At 39.4% G+C, this 21,531-nt stretch overlaps 1 protein-coding gene across 2 annotated transcripts in view; it reads left to right on the top strand.

Moving 5' to 3' along the window:
• wwp2 (WW domain containing E3 ubiquitin protein ligase 2) overlaps positions 1–21,531 on the top strand; it is a 169,442-nt gene that overhangs the window by 61,937 nt on the left and 85,974 nt on the right. For both annotated transcript variants that reach the window (XM_055648966.1, XM_055648965.1), the window contains exon 6: positions 606–702. In XM_055648966.1, the coding sequence (XP_055504941.1) occupies positions 606–702 (97 nt within the window). The remainder of the gene's footprint in view (positions 1–605; positions 703–21,531) is intronic.

The raw sequence follows: 21,531 nt of genomic DNA, 5'->3' as shown, positions 1-21,531 counted from the left end.
TAAAGTATTGAAATAGTTGGTAGTAGCATTAGTTTATTTAGATGAATACTTTATGAATTGAAAAATAAATGTGGATTTTTTTAATATACCATTAGGACACCAACGTAGCATGAGAAACTTTTCCAACGGAAAATGTCTTTAATTACATTTAACTCCTTGCTTTGACTGTGGTGACTTGTGAAATTTGTCAACCCCATAACAAATTAAACAGTAGTTATATTTAAGGGCTCCATCAATGATGTTTGATGTAGTAAACCTGGTGTGTATGCTTGTTCAGTAGATTATGAGTAAACTTTACACTGAACTGGTATGTTTTTATACAGTCCCCCCGAGAGTATAAGTTAGTGTGGTCTTGGGTACAGTTTGCACTGAGGCAAAAGAGTCTGATTTTTGTTTGCATCCAGGCAGGTTTTAATGGTTTAAAAAGTTGAAAACGTTTGCATGAATTGAACTATATTCATCTGAATCAGTCCTAAGCCAGTTGGAGGTTTTACTTTATTCCAAGGTGTGGCTTTGTACTGAGAAGACATACTCTTTGCCAACATTATGATCAACTGCCTATTGTGTCTGCTTGATATTTTAATTTATTGATATTTATTCTGCAGAATTCCAGCAAAATGGTAGAATTCATCAGAACACAAGTGAAGACGATGATTCAAAGCCTTTGCCGTCATGTACCAGTGATTCTCCCGGTAGAGTGCGGTAAGCAAATTAAAAGTTATGCTTTTTTCCTCTTTGCAGAGCTTCTCCAGCTGATAACCTATTAAAATTTAATATTTTAGCATATATGTTGTGTCTGGTTGATCAAATATGTACACAGAGTTGGTAATTCAAATAGAATGGAATAAGTATTTGTTTAAGGGGGATTTTACAGGATCCATGTATGCAGCTATTTAGGAAGTGCAGGTATAAATTACAGAGAGAGGATATAGTTCTGCTTTGACAGAGAATACCAAAAACCTACGCATAACATAATATGCTAGATGAGCTGTGTTGTTTATTCCAGATTTTGAAAAATAAATTTGTAATGGAATTTCAATGTAAATTTTCACTTCTATTTCCATCCTCTTTTTACATTGGTTTGATATTATTTTTTTCAGGTTGTTTAGGAAAATGAAAATGAAGCAATATTTTTTCTAAAGTATATTTACTTATCTATATAATATTTTATAATCTGATTAGCCTCTAATAAATGTGTGAGGCTAAAATTTATGTAATTTGCCATCTGCAAAAAGAATTATACATTTTTTATGAGAGTTAACTTTGTAAAAGCAACTGATATCAGTTGGTTTAAGATTGTGTACGAGACAATTGTTTCATAAGGCATTTGTGACTGTATTCGTGTCATTGAACTATGGTTTATAGCAGTCACTTGCTCAATTGATATGACATTTTAGCTGTAAAATTTACATCTGTGGGAAGATGATTATAAAGTAAAATATGATCAAATGTGTTGAAAAGTAAACAATAATCTGAATTCAAAAATTGTCTAAACTACAAGTTTCAGCAAAGTTTTAAGTTCTATCATTGGCCTTTGCTGCATCGGATTTACTGACAAACTGCAGTTATATTTCAAATGACGTGCTAATTAGCAGTAAATGGAAACCCCTTGTGTTTGATAACAGGGCTGGTTCTCCATTTGGCTCTGGTTTTTGGTACTTGGAAGGCTAAACTGAATTACTGCTTTTGGTAGCAATTTAATAGTTCTGTTGCAGATAAAAGCATTGGTTGCAGAGACAGATTTAGCTGTGGTACTCCTCCAGTAGTATTTGATGTGTGTGTCATATATAATTAATTGCTCTGTGAATACTAGAATATAAGAAATAGAAATATGCCATTCTGCCCTTTGTGCCTGGTCTGCTATTTAGTTTTTTTTTTTACCCCAGTTACATGTTCCTGTGCTGATTCACATCCTTGGATTCTTCCAATATGTAAAAATTCTCGATCTCTGTCTTGAGTGTTCTCAGTAACTAGGCCCTCTTGAGTAATTCTGGGTAAAACTGTTCTGTCATCTCTGTCCTGAATGTCTGTCCCTTGGTTCTAGGCACCCAAGCCAGAATGCATCAACTTTGCATCTACCTACTAAACCCCTTAAGAATTTTGTATCTCTTGTTCATCTAAACTGGAGAGTACTTGTCTAATGTGTTAATCTCTCCTTTATGGCAAACCCATTGTTCCAGGAATCAATCTGGTATACGTTTGAGAGACTATATGTTACTGGATGTTTAATGAAAGTAATGAATTTAAGGGAGGGAAGGGGATAAATTGTTGAGAGGTGTATGAAGACACATCTCTAACAACTAAATAGACACATAAACTTAGAACACATTCAATTCTTAACTAAACAAACACGTTCTCTTGGTGCATTCATTACAGAAAATAACCGATGGAAAGGCACAATTTTATAGGTCAGGCTTTGGTTTAGTAAACACTAATAATTCTGAATGGAACTGTCGGTATTTAACCATTTGAATTGAAGCAAACCAGAACAATCAAAAGCAGAAACTGAGCTAATGGGAGTTCCATCTCAAGAATCAAGAAAGTCAAGAGTGTTGAATTATCATATGCACTAAAAACAGAACATTGAAATTCTTACCAGTAGCAGCTTAACAGGCCTATAAATGCTACAACACACAAATAATATCCAATAGTTAAAAAGTACAGTAAATTAATGTTATGGTAAACATAACTAGTGCAAAAACTAAAGTTTGTCATGCCAACAAACACAGTCCATATAAGACCATAGTTTGTGAGGTTAGTTTGTGTAGTTTTCTGGAGCCTGAAGGCTGCTGAGAAGTTGTTCTTGAACCTGATGCTCATGGTTTTTGGGCTACTGTATCTTCTTGTTGGTAGTAGAGAAATGAGAGCGTAGTCTGGGTGATGTATGACTTTGATGATATTATCTGTCTTTTTGAGGCAAGACCACCTGTAGATTCCGTCAATGGTGGGGAGGTCAGTACATGTGATGGACCGGGCATTATCACTCTCTGAAATCTCTTTCGTTCTGTGTGGTAGAGTTGCCGAACCAGGTCATGATGCAACTGGTTAATATTGTTTCGACCATAGACCTGTAGACATTCATAAGAGTATTCATCGACATATGGAATCTCCACAATCTTCTAAGTAAGTAGTGATGGTTAATGAGATTCCTTTGTGATTGCATCAATGTGCTATGCCCAGGACAGATCTTCAGACAGATGTATAGCCAGGAAGTTGAAGCTTTTCACTCATTCCAGCGCTGTTGCATTGATGAAGAATGGTTCATGGATCTCCTGCTTCCCCTTATAATCAACAAATTTAAACATTTTGATGGAGTTGTGTCTGTTTTTTGGTTCTCGTTATTTTTAAGTAATTTTCATATTTTTAAAATCAATTACTTTTGTTTTTAAGTTTTTCTGAATGCCAAAGACATATGAAAGATATAAAAAAAATCCTCAGCTTTTAAAACTGGCGAAGCTGGGCATGGTGTTTGCCAGCTGTCAAAGCTTTCAATGGTGTTTCGGATGTGGATTTTCCTAATTTCTTAAGGGCCTGTCCCATTTAAGTGTCCTTGGCACACAAATTGCACGACCCCGTGTCTCGTTGAGGCGCACGGGCATTGTCTGGCCGCGCGGGGCCGGTCCCACTGAGAAGCGCGGAGGGGTATGTAGTTGTGCGCGATATCGTGCGGTGCTCTGAAATTTTTGTAGCGAACAAAATCTTTGCGCGCCAACGGCCTGTTGCGTAACTGACGGCCAAAGTGGGACAGGCCCAAGACCCTGGCGCGACACAACGTCTCACCTCCAACAGCAGCAGAAGCAGGCGAACGATCGCCGAACTCGGCATGGGGCTCACGGCCGTTGCGGTCTGGATCCGCCCCCACCTACTCCCAGAGCGGGGCCAAGAAAATTGAAGATAGACACAAAATGCAGGAGTGACTCAGCAGGACCGGCAGCATCTATGGAGGGAAGCATTGGGTGACGTTTCTGGTCAAGACCCTTCTTTTCAGACTGAAGAAGAGTCTCGACACGAAACATCATCCATTGCTTCTCTCCAGAGATGCTGCCGGACCCACTGAGTTACTTCAGCTTTGTGTCCATCTTCAAATGACATCACGCGCTCCAGACGGTTGTGTGTACACATGAAATCGCGTGCGATCGTCGCGGCTCAAAGCGACCATGAGGTCGCGTAATATGCGTGTCAAGGACACGTAAGTGAGATAGGCCTTTTACTTGGAGGTCTTATGGCAGTCAGCCCATGATATTGGAGTGATTTTGAGTTAGGCCCTTTGCATTGAGACCAATTAATTGAGTGTGTAGGAAGGGACTGCAAATGCTGGTTTAAACCAAAGATAGACACACAACGTTGGAGTAACTCACTGTAACTCAGTGGGGCAGGCAACATCTCTGGGTGACGTTTCGGGTCTTCTTCAGACAGTAATTGAATGTGTTTGGAAACCATGAGTACCAGGCTCGGGTCAGTAAACTTTGGCCTATGATTTTTCATGTCACTTGCTATTAGACCATAATGTTTTATCGAGATTTACAAAGCCACCTTGGATGTAAGTGCTATTTTTCAAGATTATAATTCATTCTTTTTCGCTGTGCACTTGGTTGGTTCTTCCCATAACAGTGCTCGTGATAGTATGGCTATTTTGGGAGTCTGGTATTGGATATAGATCGGACATGGCCTGACCATTGGAGCTGACTGACAGTAATTAGAGCATCAATGCTTGGGGGTTGTTCTGGGAGAGGATTCTAATGTTGGTTTGCTTATCCTGCAGGTGGCTCTGGAGTATTTTGTAGTGGTAGTATCTCCCCAATGCCTTGAGATGCTTGCTAGAAATAGATCAATTCTCAGAAGTATTTCAGAGGACATGGATCTCTGCTGCACTGTAGACCATGTGTTGTGTGTCTGATTTGTGTTCTTGATTTGCACGCATGCTTTTTGTCAGCTCGCCGAATGCTGTATTGGCACACTGTGGGTGATCATGTCCATATTAGGTGAGAGGTGGCTCTCTTAGCACTATACATGGAGTGTCAGCTATGTTTTTATGCTTTAGTCACTGAAGTAGGACGAGCCCTGAACCTTCTGACTCGGGCAAGGGAACAATCAGACAAAGCTGTAAAATATAACTGGAACTCAATTACATTAACTTATTGCAATGGTATGGAGGTGTGGAAAATCTTCATTGTAACAAGTAGCTGTGAATCAGCAAATCTGATGTGCTTGTGAACGATTCAACCTACAATAAAGGAGAAAAGTGCAGTTATTCACTAGATCAGAATAAAAATGGATACAGCATTATAGAATTTGGATGAAATTCTGGTCTTTATTTACTCTTAATTTGTTATAAAGTTTGATCAGTATGGTTTTTATGAGATGTTGTAACTCTTCAATTTAGTAAATGGTTGCAAGAGTGCTCACTAGCCAAGAAAAGCTGATTTTTAAGAGACCATGACGTGTTCTGTCTGAATATTTGTTAGTTTCTGTAATGTTTTCAAAAAGGAAAGTGAGGAAACTCTGTATTCCAGGTCCAGACAGAGAGCTGTAATCTTCATCAGCATGGTGATATGAGACAAAAGGCCAAGGTTCCCAGGGAGAACTGTTAAAATCACCACAAAACTTTGCTGATTTTGCTGAAACGGGTTTTGCGTTGTATTTTCTTGTGTATTGGATTCTGTCAAGAGAAACATTTATATCAATTAGTTATTAATTTGGGGTATAACAATAAGTTTTATATCTTTACAAAAAATGTTTTACATTTTCTCTTGGGAAGTAGATGTTGCTGACAATGCCAGCATTTGATGCTCATCCTCAATTGCCCCGAAGCTGAGGCAATAAAAAGTTAATTATATTGGTGGATTTGGAGTCTCAAAGGCCATATTGATAAGGAGGGCAGATTTCCTTCCCTGAAGAGCTTTACTGAACCATTTATTTAAGAACAATCCTGTAGTTGCCATAATTGTTTTTTCTTTAATTATTTGAATTTATTTTCTCCAGATGTCATGGTGGGGTTCAAACGTGTCTGTGGAACAATGTTCCAGGATATTGGCTGGTGGTCCAGTAATTTTAGTGCTGCACTGTAAGATTTGTTATGTTTGCCATGTGTATTGCAAAATAATCTTCTTGCATAAAACTTAGTTTTGATTGGAAATTGTAATATTAAGTGAAATATGCAAAATTAAATCTTTTAGTTGACTGGTTATCTTGCTCTTCTCCTTCCCTTGTTGACCTCAAAATATCTGAACCCAACCATTTAAAAAGGGATTTATGTAGATCCATATACCTTGTGTCCTTTTTCCCCCGGTTTGTTGTGAGTACAAATGATTGATTTTGGATTAAAGGGCCTGTCCCACGGCTATTTTTTTTGGCGGCTGTCAGCATCATTGACTGACATATCAGGTCACCGTAAAAGTTGCAGCGTGACGTGGCATGAAGACGTATTGACGCGCGGTGTTTCCTCAAGTGTCGCAACAATTTTATTTTGTCGCCGTTGGATTTTGAAATGTTCAAAATCTTTCGGCGACCCTGATACGTCAGTCAATGATGCCGGCAGTCGCCGAAAAAATCGCGGTTGGACAGGCCCTTAACTCTCTATAAAAGGTTATCTGCCATGTTCAGAGAGGAACGATGGAGATTTCATATCCTGATCAGCATTTATTTCTCTGCTAGCAATAAAAACGATTATTTGGTCATCCATTTCATTTCTACTTATATGGCCTAGTAGGGCAGAAATTGATTGCTGTGTTTCCCCACATCAAAATTGTTGTTTAGTTGGCTGAAAAACATTTTGGTGTTAAGGTGGGAAGTGTGATACAGAGATAGGTGTTTTCTCCTTTTTTTACCCCCTATTAGAAATGTAGGATATCGATGTACTAGCAGATAAGAATTTAAGTTAGTGTTAAGTCTTTTCTTGCTCATGCCGAATATTAACTATGTTTTAAACCCTGGTGAGCTCATTCTTGTTGACACACTCAGTTATGGCATAGACGTATATATTATTTTGAATAGTCTGCTGGCAAATTTGTGTATTTGTTCTGTGGCTTCTTCAGCTCATAATATATATCAGTGGGAGTTGGTGGCAACTAATTCTTGCAGATTTATTGAAATATTAGTGGCAAACCTGTTGCCTTTTAATCTTGCATCTAATATTTCTTTATCCTTTGCATAAAATGTTTTGTTAATGATGCACTCAGTTAATTTTGAAGGGTTTGTGTAACTGTTCAGACACTGTTACACACTCCAGTATTAACAAATACCTCATTGTTTGGGTAGCAATTACATTGCAACAGTTCATGAATTTTACTGAAAAGCTACTATAGTAATTATGTTGTTAAACATTGATTCAAACCAGCTTTGGAGAGCTTGCGGTATTGTAACTGTGGTGAAGATCCATTGAGCAACGAACTGAAAAGTTGAAAAAAAACATTTTTATCTCATCACGCTCCTTTTTGCCCTACTCCAAACTTTAATTTGCAGATTTAAAATTATGGAAGAATGGTATGCAATTGTATACTGATGCAAATAATTGCAAATGTGTGCTAAGGTCATTTTCACCAATGACTAGCCAATGAATTATTTGAGATAAATGTTGGGAGACGAATTGTATTGAATATGTGCATTGTATGTTTATTTATCCAAATTGCTATTTAAATCTGCAATAACAGCTTATGCGCTATATCAATGAATGCGAAAATTTGCCATTAATTCAGCAAATGGATTAAATGGATCAGTTTGGTTTAGTTTAGTTAATTATAGTCACGTGTACCAAGGAACAATGAAAAGTTTTTTTGTTGCATGCTGTCCAGTCAGCGAAGAGATTTTACATGATTACAATGAAGCCATCCACAGTGTAAGATACAGAATAAAGGGAATAGCGTTTAGTGCAAGATAATGTCCAGTAAAGTCTGATTAAAGATAGTCTGAGGGTCTCCAATGAGGTACATGGTAGCACAGGACCGCACTCTAGTTGGTGATAAAGATAGAAACATATACAATAGGTGCAGGAGTAGGCCATTCAGACCTTCGAGCCAGCACCGCCATTCAGTATGATCATGGCTGATCATTTAAAATCAGTAACCCGTTCCTGCTTTTTCCCCATATTCCTTGATTCCTTTAGCCCTTAGAGCTAAATCTAACTCTCTCTTGAAAACATCCAGTGAATTGGCCTCCACTGCCTTCTGTGACAGAATTCCACAGATTCACAACTATCTGGGTGAAAAAGTTTTTCCTCATCTCAGTCCAGATGACCGTTGGCCGTCATCAATCAGGGAATTGAGTGTAACGGTTAAGACGTTATGTTACAGTTGTACCGGACTCTGGAGAGGACGCATTTGGAATATTGTGTTCCGTTCATCCTGCTATAGGAAAGATGTCAATGAGCGGGAAAGAGTGCCGAGAAGATTTACGTGGATGTTGCCAGGACTTGAAGGCCTGAGCTATAGGATGGGTTTGGGCAGGCTGGAACTTTAGTCATGTGAGTGGACGTGGCTGAGGGGAGATCTTGTAGTGCATAAAATCATGAGGGGAATAGATAGGGTGAATGCTCAGAGTATTTTCCCCTGGGTAGGTGAAATCAAGAAATAGAGGGCATAATTTTAAGGCGAGAGGAGCAAGATATAATAGGAACCTGAGGAGCAACATTTTCACACAAACATGTGTTTATGGAATGAGCTGCTGGCGGAAATAATTGAGGCAGGTGTAATAACAATGTTGAAAAGATATTTAGACAGGTACATTGATAGAAAAGGCTTAGAGGGATAGAAACATAGAAAATAGGTGCAGGAGTAGGCCATTCGGCCCTTCGAGCCTGCACCGCCATTCAATATGATCATGGCTGATCATCCAACTCAGTATCCTGTACCTGCCTTCTCTCCATACCCCATGTTACCTTTAGCCACAAGGGCCACATCTAACTCCCTCTTAAATATAGCCAATGAACTGGCCTCAACTACCCTCTGTGGCAGAGAGTTCCAGAGATTCACCACTCTCTGTGTAAGTTTCCTCCTGGTGCTTTAGTTCCCTCCCACTTGCCAAAGATATCTTGATAGGTTACTTGTCTGGTATTAATTATACGGTGCAGGTTAATGACGAAAGGAATCAAAGGGGAGTCAAGTGGAAAAAAAGGAGCGGGTAATGGGACCAATGGGATTGCTGTCCTATTTACTTGCATTTGGCCTATATGTTTGGACACTTTGGTGGCAAAAACAGGAAAGTAGACTATTATCTGAATGGTGGAGGTGCAACGAGACCTGGGTGTCATGGTACACCAGTCATTGAAAGTAGGCATGCAGGTGCAGCAGGCAGTGAAGAAAGCGAATGGTATGTTAACATTCATAGCAAAAGGATTTGAGTATAGGAGCAGGGAGGTTCTACTGCAGTTGTACAGGGTATTGGTGAGACCACACCTGGAGTATTGTGTACAGTTTTGGTCTCCTAATCTGAGGAAAGACATTCTTGCCATAGAGAGAGTACACAGAAGGTTCACCAGACTGATTCCTGGGATGCCAGGACTTTCATATGAAGAAAGATTGGATAGACTAGGCTTGTATTTGCGAGAATTTAGAAGATTGAGGGGGGGATCATACAGTTTAAGGTTAAGGGGGAAATCTTTTAGGACAGAGATGAGAAAAACATTTTCACACAGAGTGGTGAATCTCTGGAATTCACTGCCACAGAAGGTAGTTGAGGCCAGTTCATTGGCTATATTTAAGAGGGAGTTAGATGATCATGGCTGATTTGGATGATCAGCCATGATCATATTGAATGGCGGTGCAGGCTCGAAGGGCCGAATGACCTACTCCTGTACCTAATTTCTATTTTTTTTTCTTCTATTTTTTCTATATAAAAATGTGTGAACGTACACAGACAGCATCCGCATTGATGTCAAGTCTCTTGGGCTTTGAGGCAGCAGCACTATTTACTGCACAACTGTGAGTCTGCGAGGCAGCAGCTCAAACTGATAACGTGTGTCATAACTTGAAGCAAAGCAGAGTATTGCTATTCAATCTTCATGTTCATGTTGTTGGGCCTTCAAATTAGTCGCAAAGATTTTCGGAGAAAGGAAGGTATTCTCCCAAAGATAGCAATTTCCATCAATATTTCAAAAAGATCCGTTTAACATTAAAGTCCATGAAATTTAGAGTATTGACCTGGAGAAGTGAACCGTAACACTGGACATGTCTTTTGTCTGGGACCTGTGACCACAGAGAGAAAATATGTATTACAATGTCTTCTTAGAGACTTTCCATATGGATAATTCATATAGCTATTTCTGTCACTTCCCATAACTTCCTCTATGTTGTCAGACTCCCTGACTAACATTATGTCTGCAATGAGTCAACATTTCCGTCAGCTGGGTTTCGGGAAGGTTGAAGTTGCTTTTGGCTCTTGCCATCAACCCTACTCTATTGCTACTTATGAACTTACTCCCTGACCGTGAGCTTTGGGTGAATTAGAGTTTTGTAAAGGGCAAAAGGGATTTGAAGACAAAGGTTTGAAAGAAGTGACTGAGGTGGCAAATCTAAATGTTGGAATTAAATTTCATTTGTCGAGGACAGAATAATTTTGACTTATGGATGTATGCAATGGGGATGATCACCTAGTTGAGAGTGTATTTTCTTAGATAATGGTGTAGAGGACCCTACAAGGGAGAGGGCAAAGCTTAGGAAATTGTGGAGGGCCGTGACTGAAGTGTCATTGGACAAGCCTTTTACACCAGTGATCACGGTTCTTTTAGCTTTAAAATGGTTATAGATAAGGACAAGACGGGTCTTCAACTTAAAGTTCTGAATTGGGGCAAGGATAACTATGATGGAATTAAACAGGAACTTGATAAACATTGATGGGAGTAGGTTGTTTGTGGGCATGGGATGTTCGGAAAGTTTAAAAGAGTGATGGAGAGAGTGCAAGCCATGCATGTTCCTGTCAGAGTGAAGGGCAAGGCAGTGGGGGCATAAGGAAGCCTAAATGAAGAGTGAAATTGAATCTGAGCAGGAAAAGGAAGAAGGCGTGGGTCAGGTATAGACAGCTGGAGGAGTTTAGGGAGCTGAGGAACATAAGTGAGAGGAAAATCAGGAGGGCAAAAAGAGGGGACGAAATAGCTCTGGCAGACAAAATTAAGGAGAATCCAAAGAGATTTTTTGTGCATTAAGGAAAAAAGGGTAACTAAAGAGGAAATAGTGTCCATCAGAAACCAGAGTGGTCATCAATGTGTGGAGCAGCAGGAGATGAGTGACCTGGGCAAGTGAAAATTAAAAGTAGATTTGAGTCAAAATAACAAAAGTGGACGTATGTATACGCCCGTTACATAATGACGTTCATGATATGGAATTCCAGTATATCATTTACTTCTTATCTTCATAATTTTTCATATACTGGCCATCCCTGTGTTATGAACATTCTGATTTTTCTGAGGTCCATAATTTGATTTTGTTGATGTCAGAAAATATACAAAAATCACTTGACGTGATAATCTTATCGTCATAGTGTACCTCTGAAGAAGGGTCCCAGCCCAGACCATTGTCTATCCATTCCCTCTTCAGGTGCTGCCTGATCTGCTGAGTTCCTCCAGCACTCTGTGTTTTTCTCTACAGTATTGTAATGAATTGCATCAAAAGCACATAAGACTGAGAAGAAAGAATAATGACTAAAAGTGGAGACAGAGCGAGAAAGAGGAGGGAAACTAGTTCTGCCTATCGTAGGAATGTCAGACATGTCAATTTAATAATTTTACTGAAGCTTATTTGTATGTACAAGTGTTTTTAAGTCGGGTGTTTGTAACCGGGACGGCCTGTAATTGAAATGGGATCAAAGAGAGATGATGCCAATGATTTGGATAAGAAATGTGAAGCATCAGATGGGATAAGCGCAGCAAAAGAGAAGGCCTTGATAAATCACCAGGTTTGTCTTAAATACATCCTGGCTGTGAGGAGTGCTAACATTGTATCATTGTAATAAATACCATTAGATTGACTTCAGTGGTGGGCTATATGTTGGAATTCTTTGAAAACGTAACAGGGAGGATCACTGGTGGCAGTGGATTTGCTGTAGCTTACGTGGATTTAAGTAAGGCTTTTGACAAGTTCCCAGGTGGCATATTATTTTTAATAAAAAAGAAAGACCAGGTGATCCTAAAGAGAGTTGTAAATTGGATGCAAGATTGGCTCAGTGACAAGAAACACAGGGTAATGGGTAATCACTCCAGAGATACTGCCTGACCCGCTGAGTTACTCCAGCATCTTTGGTGTAAACCAGCAGAGTTGTGGAGTCCTACAGCGTGAAAACGTTGGCCCAACCTGCCCACACCGGCCTACATGTCCCATCCATGTACCTGTCTAAATGTTTATTAAACGTTGCAAGAGTACCTGTCCAAACACCACCTCTGGCAGCTCATTCCATATACCTGCCAGCCTTTGCGTGAAAAAGTTACTGCAGTTCCTTCATACACAAAGGGTAATGGTTGACGGATATGCTTGTAACTGGAGGGCTGTTGGCAACGTGCTGCTACTAGCCTCAGTACTCAGCCCCCTCCCTCTCCCAATATACATTCATGATTGAGGTCTAAATCTAGAGGTCGTGAATAATGAAATAAGCAGATGACATGAAATTTCTCCTTGTTCTTGTGAAGAAGAAAAATGAACTTGTTATTCACAAAAATGTAATTTGAAGCTTAAGCAAGAGCAGTGTGAGGTGATGATTCAAAGGCCAACAAGGGAGGGAAATCTATATATGTATATATTACTAAAACTCTCATCTTGTTTTTTTTTTTGCTTGCGTGCTTGCGTGAGATCCCAAAACCCCGCCAAAAGTGTACACGATAGCGCTACAATTCTTTGCCCACCTTATTCACCATTGTCCCGGGATGTAAATGAAGCAAGTTTAGTTTGGATTGATGTTATATTTTACAAGTTATTGACATTTTTAACTCACTTTTCAAACCACTTTTCCACTTGCGCTGCCCATCATCAACGTTCGACGTCACAATGACATCACAATGGGATCCCGAATCTCATTTACATTAAAAATCTTGATTTAAAAAAAAATGTATTCCTTCCGTTTTCATTTACAGCTAACATTGTGTTTAGGTTATTTTAAAGAAAAATCACAAATTTTGTTGGGGGGGGGGGGGGGGGGGGGGGGGGGGGGGGGGGGGGGGGATAGGGGGGAGGTTTCATTTTTTTAAAAAACATCACAATTTTCATTGTGGAGGGGTGGGATAGGGGGAGGTGAGGAGTGGGGGAGCAGGGGGGGGAGGGAGGAGGAGGGAGGGGGAGGGAGAGGGGAGGGAAAGTGGGGGGGGGTGGAGGGAGAGTGGGGGACGAGCAGGGATAGAAGTAGAGGAGGGGGTAGTGGGGGAGGTAGGGAGTGGGGGAGCATGGAGATGGAGGGGGGTAGGGAGGGGAGAGGGGTTATGGAGGGAGGGAGGGAGTGACTGAGGGCAGGGGAAAGGAGAGGGAGGGAGAGGTGAGGGAGGGAATGGGGGAGGGGAGGAGGAGAGGGGAAAGAAGAGGGAGGGTGAAGAGGAGGGGGAGGGAGTGCTGGAGGATGAAGGGGAATGGAGGAGGATAGGGGTAGGAAGAGGGATGGCAAGACGCAGTTGGGGGAGGGTTGCCCTGGCTCACGTCACAATGGGGATCTCTGGTGTTACGACGGGAACCCCTCAGCTGTGCCGGCACAGTTGGGGGTTATGGGTGAGTGGTGGAATATTGTGGGAACGGGGCCAAACGGGTCCGACTTGGTCTAGTGGTCAATAAATGCACGGTGTGGAGAAACAGAGAGGGTCCTTTGTATGTATGTCTACTGATGTTTAAGGTTAAAAAGGCACAAGGGTGGGTTTTCTTTGTTAGCTGAGGCCTAGGATGTTGTGAAAGAATGGCACATAACAGTGGTTAGGCTATATATTTACTGCAGACAATTCTGGACACCACATTACAAGGAAGATGTGATTGTCTTGGAGATGATAAAATGGAGATTTATGAAGCTATTGCAAGGAGTGGAAAATTGTAGCTGAGGGAAAAGCTTGTAACGGTTGAAATTGTTTTCTTTGTTACAGAGGATCTTAAATGGAAACTTAATAGATACGGGTAAGAACCAGAACTTATTTCCAATAGCAGAAGAATCAAAATACAGAAGGCACATATTTAAAAGGGATTTGAGAGGAAGAAATATTTTTTCTCCCAGTGGGGATGGTAGGGTGAGTTCTGTTCAGAAGATTATGGTTCAGGTCCTGGAAAGACAGAACTCCACAGGTGATCCTTCTTCCCTGTGGCTATCAAACTTTACAACTCCTCCTCCTTCTGTCGTGGGGTAGACTGAGACTGAGACTGACTCCCCTTCCCCCCTGCCCCCTCCCCAATCTTTGCACATCCCCCAAGCTTTTCCACTCATCACTTTAATTTCATGTTTCATGTATTTTGTGTTTTTTTATGACTGTTGGCAAATCAATATTGCTCCCGGGATAAATAAAGTTCTATCGTATCGTATCGTATCGTAGATTGATGGATAGTTCTATTTCAACCTGCACAGAAAGGATGAGATGAATTGCCTCATTATGTGTTGTATATGTTCTTATTTGTGACTAATTATGGACTGCACTGTGCTGGTTCAGAAAATATATCCTTGACTTGGCCAATCTCGAGGCATAATTGAGATATTTTTTGGAACATGATAATGGTTTCTTTCAATTCAAACAACAGTCTGTATTTGTTCACCTGAAGATGCAACCTCGTTACCCTTTCGTTGCCAATGCTGTTCAAAGCTGTCTGTGTATTGAATCCGCTCTGTGGCATTTTTCTGAAGAGAGCAAATTCTTGGTGTCGAGTATGAAATTTCTCAGCCATGTAATAAGTGAAAGCTTTGACTTTAACACATTTGTGTAATGTGGTTTGAATTACTGACATGGCCAATTGTGTTTGAAAGCTACAGTATTGAGCTCTGAAAAATACGTGTCCTCAAAACAAATTTGGAGAAAAGTCCATTTTCAAGTTTTAAATATAAACATATTTTATGATTATCTTAAATTTTGGGATTTACATTCCAATTTATGGAGAACACATAATAATTTGAATAACAGATCGAATAAATAAAACTCTCTAACCTACAAGGTACACAAAAATGCTGGAGAAACTCAGCAGGTGCAGCAGCATCTATGGAGCGAAGGAGATAGGCAACGTTTCGGGCCGAAACCCTTCTTTAACTCTAACCTACAATTTTGTTTCAAATTTGTAATAAAAGTTATAATCAATTTAAAGAGCACAAGAGAGTAAAAAACAATTACTAAAATGTAGGATTATGTGAAGAAGATTGCTCTTTAATCTTGAAGTTTGCTCTCCAGCTGACCTCTGTATCTGGTTTGAGGGTGTTTTATGCAGACTGTAATTAACAATAATAGAACGTTAAAATAAACAAGAAAATAAGTTTACTTCATAATTTCAGAAATATCAATGTTTCTACAAATGGAAACTTTTGTGTCAAATATCTTTGAAAATTGTCCTATGGTGTTTTGCGGTTCAAATGAGTTGTTCAGACAAGACTGTAAATTCAGCCTGAATATTATCTCTAAAGATCGTAATAAACATTTATGACTGTGGCCAACACTTCTGAAAGGAACGGCCGGTCTTCAGCCATTCAAACTAAAGTAGATGCCAGAGCTGCCCACAACTGCTGTGTGATAGAGTTGCATCTCTCACTCTGCTCGACTTCCCAAGGAACGAGCATCAGAGCATGATATAGCTGGGATTCTCCAGCATTATGCCTTTCTAATTCTACCACAGATCAGCTGAGACAAAGGATTGAATATCCTTGCCATCTCCATGAGGGATCTTGGAATGGGGAAGTTAAGTTATCGTGAATAGTTTTTGCTTTAGTTTAATATTTGTAATGTTTTGTGTTGAGGTGCTTTTTAAATTAACTTATTGATTTTCTAAAATTACAATCATTTAAATAGTTTTTACATGTCTGTGAAAACCAGAGATATTTAAAAAGGAGCGTTCTGGTTGTTATCACTACCAGGGTAGACTCTGAGTTCCATGGAGATTGCTTTGTCTTCTGTCCTCACTGATTGTGATTTTGTGGACAGAAGATCAAGGGTCCAGTGTCAGAGAGGGGTGCTGTCTCGCAGGTCCAAGAATTTCGAGATCAATTTGGTTGGTTTCAACATTTTCATTAGCATTCACATGCTTGACATTACTGCCATTGAGGATAGGGATGTTAGTTGATCCCCACAGATGTGGCACATTTGCAGAGATCTGATCCACTGGTTCTGAGATCTCTTAGCTCTGTTTATTCTATTTCAATGAAAAAGAATGGCAAAAGGCTTGTTGGGCATATGTGCTAGCATTGGGCAAAATAGTCTATTTCAGTACTGTAAATTAACATACATTTCGAAAGAGTAAAAAAATGATCAGCCATACTTCATTAACTGGCGAGTGAGATCAGGTGTGAGGTCAGACACGATATTTGTGCCATTAGAACGGCGGACTACCACTCTCTTAAGGACTTCAAAAGTAGTAATTTGGAATAAGTCCATTTGGATAAGTCAGAAGTTACAGGGAAAACAATAGGAAATTGCTATGGGTGAGGAAAATCTGACATAAAGAACATAGAAAATGGAAATATTCACCAGGGCAAGCAGTCTCAAAGTAGAGAAACACATCTATCTTTTCAGGTCAGTTTTGATAATCGGCTGCTGACTTGGAATGTCAATTCTGTTTCAGTCTCCAAATATACTGGCCGACCTGCTGAGTATATCCACCGGATTCGGGTTTTCTATTTAAAAAAAATCTAAAATTAAATAAACTAGGCCAACACTGTCTTGAGTTTCAAAGAATGAGCGTGATTTTATTTAAATGTACAATATTCTTGCATGGCTTATTAGAGTTACACATGGCATTGATATTTCATTTGGCTGCAGTATCCTGACAGGGATTGCGTCCTCCAAATTAAAGTTAGATTATTCAGGACAATTATTATTCAGGAGGAGTAATTTTTCATCCAGAGTATGGTAAACCTTTAAAGCTTATTACTCAAAGGAATGGTGGAGGCTCAGTTGTTGAGTATATTGAAGATTAATGGACCTTTTGTTAATTGTGGATAACTTGGGATATTGGATTAGTGCAAGAATGTAGTAGTGAGGTGAAAGATTACTTGGAGTAGGCAATGGTGTCCCCATTTCTTAAGTAGAACTATGGGAATAATGATGGTTGACCACTTTGGGAATTCTTTCATTCAGAGGATTCCGAATCTTTGAAATTGTCCAGCCTCGAGGGCTGTAATTGCACAGATGTTTAATATGTGCAAGTTAGTAAATATTTTATCATGAAATTCATGAAATGTGGAAACAGAGTAGCAGAGGATTTTAAAATAGAAGACCAAATATGATCCTGTTTAATAATAGAGGGCTCACATAAAATACTCCTGTTATTTTGTCTGTTTTTATGCCAACAGTAGGTAGCAAAGATGTTTGCCATCATGGATTGCATACTCGCAAAGAACTAATGCTTTAAAGAGAGGAGGGTCAAGGATCAGTTTGGCAAAACAAAAAATAAATATATTTTCAGTAGCTGTCTTAGGAAATGGAATTATGGTAGCTGGCTTCTAAAATTGAATTATGATGGTGAAATTATGTTTAAACTCATTTTAAAATGAGCTACTACTTACATTGATGAATCTCTTTCTCTGGAAATGCTTAATACTCAATTATTTATAATTTTAATGTAAATATGATGTGTAAAATAATCAAATACAAATTGTATATTGATCTTTTAAGTTTCAAACTTGGTATAAGAATATGCAAACTTATTTTCATCTATTAAAACAGGCATCTATTGGACAGGCAAAGCCTTTGACTTATCATTAATGACTTTTCATTTCAAGTACAAACTAAAGTTTGAGCATGAATGTGTGTGGAGCTGCAAAATCCTTGGAACTAATATAGTGTCACTTGTGTTGCATGGAAAGATTGAAGACTAAGGCTTATAAATGAAGGTGCTGAAAATATATCTGTAAAATAGAAAAACATGTTCAACAAAGACCCTTTTTGCTCCATGTGGTGTGGAATTTAACAACCTCCGGCTGGTTTCTATTTATCTTAAACTTGGACAGGTTGTCTGTAAACAGGCTTTTCTTTCAAGGTTTGTGTCATTGAATTGGACGTTATTTCCCATTTTACCTGAAATGTTCTGGCCTCCCTCTTAAACACATGCAATATTTGTCCTTAGTTGACTCTTGAAAATTCAGACATCAGTTCATAGCTGTCTTCTAGCTGCCAAATATACAAGGACTTTTCTTACCATGTTCTCTATTTATATTCCTCACATTTAACAAGATTATTTAACGCAAAATTTTCAGTTCCTTCTTTGAATAGTTGTTGCATATTTATTTATTGATATCGAAATATGGGATAAGAGCAGACTGTTCAGCACCTTAAGTCTATTCTGTGGATGGAGATATATAGATACAGATGGAGATAAATTGAATCTGTTGAATCTTAATGGGCCTGTCCCACTTAGGCGATTTTTCAAGTGACTGCCGATGACTGTCAAGTCGTAGCAGGTCGCCGAAAAACTGGCGACTGGAACGGCGACTGTCGGAGTGGAACACACACACACACACACACACATACACACATCGCTTCTTCACCAGCCAGTTATGCAGGCGGGGGACAGCAAGCGGGGGGGAGCACTGTCTGAGTGAAATTCACACGGTGCAAAGCCAATGTGATACAGACACACACCACGATGAACAGGAAGGTTGGCGCTGTAATTAAGACGGTGAAAGCACAGTAGTCCTGTAGTCGCCTGAAAAGTTGCCTAAGTGGGACAGGCCCATTAGTGTGTCAGGTACGCATTCCAGATAATAATTAATTATTAATGTACTTGGATACTAGAATGGCAAAACTCATTCAAAATTTGCCTATTTTTAGAAATTAATTAAACTTATTTCTTCATTCTCACCTTTTTATACCAGGTTATTGAAACCGCTCAAATAAATGGGGTGTTATATGAATGCCAGGCAGAGTTAGCACAAAGTGCATCTGGCCCTTAAATTTTGCATGACTGAGATCTGCCCCTGTACTCTGTGGTGGAGCAGACATACTGTGTAGATGGACCAGTGGGCCATCCTAATGTTATGTTTGTTTTCATTGAAGGGGTCTGAAAAAAAGTCAGAGAAAAGTGGGGAACATACTTATCCTGCCATCAGACAACGAAGCATCAAAGGACACATGACACAGCTTCCTACCACTCTGTGAGGCTGCTAAACAGTTACTCTGACAATTCTGCGGCTGTAAGGGACACTTTAATAGTGGCACTGGCCACTCAAATATCTTTTTATGATTGATACTATTGTGTTTTACCTGCTTTTAACTATTTATACTGTTCCATCAGGGACTGGATTGTTTTTAGTGTTATTAGGTTGTGTCCCCTTTCACTGAGGACTGTACAAAGCACAATAAAGGTTGAGAGAAGATTGATTGAGGACATTCAGAGAAGATCCATTAGTTACGAAGTTACGAAAGGATTGCCTATAGAAGCAAGGTTGAACAGATTGGGTTTTGAGTTTAGTAAAAAGTGGAGTGATCTTACTGACTGCATGGTCTAACTGCGAGGAAGTCAGCAATGCACACTACCCTGCCCACATTCACCACTTAGTGGTTCTCCACCGATCCACTGTCTAGCCATCAGGCTGCAGGGTGGCATGGCCCTGCATACCAATAATATTGATTTCTGTCTAATCCACGCAACAGCATGTTAGAGTGCCCTTGCGTCTTTTAAATAATTTTTTCCTGTTTACCAGCTGAATAATCAGACCAGGGAAAACTTGCTTGCCAGAATCTTTGAAAAGATCATAATCATGTCAATAATGTCATATTGCATTCTAAAGACTTACTTTATTTAAACAAATAGTACTGAATATATGATGTTGAGTCATATTGTATTGACTTATCAAATTACAATGTGGAACATCTTCACATTTTTTAACATTAACTTAAACTTAACTGTTTAAACTTAATTGCTTGTGTTAAAAGTGTTTGATAACTATACTACAGATAATTGCAAAGTTAGTGAAGAAGATTACTATAGGAGGCAATTCTATTGCGTAGTAATTCCACTCGACCTCTTGGAAGTAGTTGCCTGAATGCTGAAGCCTACATTTTACTGTTTTCTGAAGTGATAATCCTACTCTCTCACAATTACAATAATTGGTAACACTTGTAGAGTTTTTGTTTGTTAATCAACATATGGCTAATATATTTTGTGATGATTTCCTCGTGAAATTATTATTTTTTTTTGATATGGCACTTTTGATTTTCAGTAGTTCTGGTTGGGTATGGATTAAGTATTTTTAAATTATGTAGTTACTTGTGATGGATTACAGCGCAATAGTTTAAAAATGTAAAATCAAGTTTAAGTAAGATGCACTAACTTTTCCTGCTATCAACAATTAATCACAGACAAGATTAACACAAAATGTTAGGTTCCCTCTTTGAATAGTTGTTGCATATTTATTTTGTTGTGGATTATTGATCCATCTACAGCTGACTACTTTGGTTCCAACTCTAAGGCCAATTTCCCATTTCACCTTGTCAAAGGCCTTGTAGACTCGATCAAATGCACTTCCCTCGTATATACATTTTGTCACTTCTTCTAAAGGGTGCAATCAAATCGGTCTGATAGAATATATTCTTAACAAAACTATACTGACTATCTTTGACTCATCCCTACTTTTCCAAAAGTAGATTAATTCTGTTCCTTTGAATTTTTCCTAAAATGTGTTGACCACTGATGTTAGACAAAAGGCTTGTAATTACTTTGCTTTAAAGTATTTACAGGCCTGCTACCCTTCTTGAAACAAAGTAAAAGGCCTGTCCCACTATGGCGACCTAATTTGCAAGTTTAGCATGGTCGACACGTGGTCCTAGGAGGTCACTGTAACTCTCGTTCATGCACGAGGGAAGTTCCCGTATACTCGCGGCCTCAGTTTGGTTGAGGAAATATTTTTCAACATGCTGAAATATTTTACGCAGGTAAAAATTGGTTGTCATGGTTCTTTTGAACTCGTAGTGCAGTGGTGGTGGGGTCGCCATGTAGTTATAGGTAGTTGAGATAGCCGTAGGCAATTTCCTTTGCTGATCGGGCATTTTAATTGGCTCATTGGGGAAAAAAAAACAAGTAAGCACGAGTTTTCAGGACCAAGGAAAACTCACCGGTAATGTTAAATGCCCGCTAAACTTTATTAAAAGCTGTCTGTTCTGTCCCCACTCCTTCTCCCTCCCCCCCCCCCCCCCTCCCCACTTCTCACACTTCTCCCCCCCCCCCCCCCCTTCCTCCCCGCTCTTTTAAAGGACTTACTGTACACTGTGCCAGCCATCTTTTACCTTCCTGTTCATCGCGGGTATTGCATGGTGTCAATTTCAGACAGCACTCCCCCGCCTTTGCTGTGTGTGTGTGTGTGAGTGTGTGAGTTAGTTAGTTAGTTAGTTAGTTAGTTAGTTAGTTAAAACTGGTTCAAATCAATGTCGTTGCCACTAACATAGAACAAAATTATTAT

The sequence above is a fragment of the Leucoraja erinacea genome, chromosome 17 (genome assembly GCF_028641065.1).
Source record: "Leucoraja erinacea ecotype New England chromosome 17, Leri_hhj_1, whole genome shotgun sequence".
In the NCBI taxonomy this organism is placed as follows: Eukaryota; Metazoa; Chordata; class Chondrichthyes; order Rajiformes; family Rajidae; genus Leucoraja; species Leucoraja erinaceus.
This window is presented reverse-complemented; position numbering and strand designations above follow the sequence as displayed.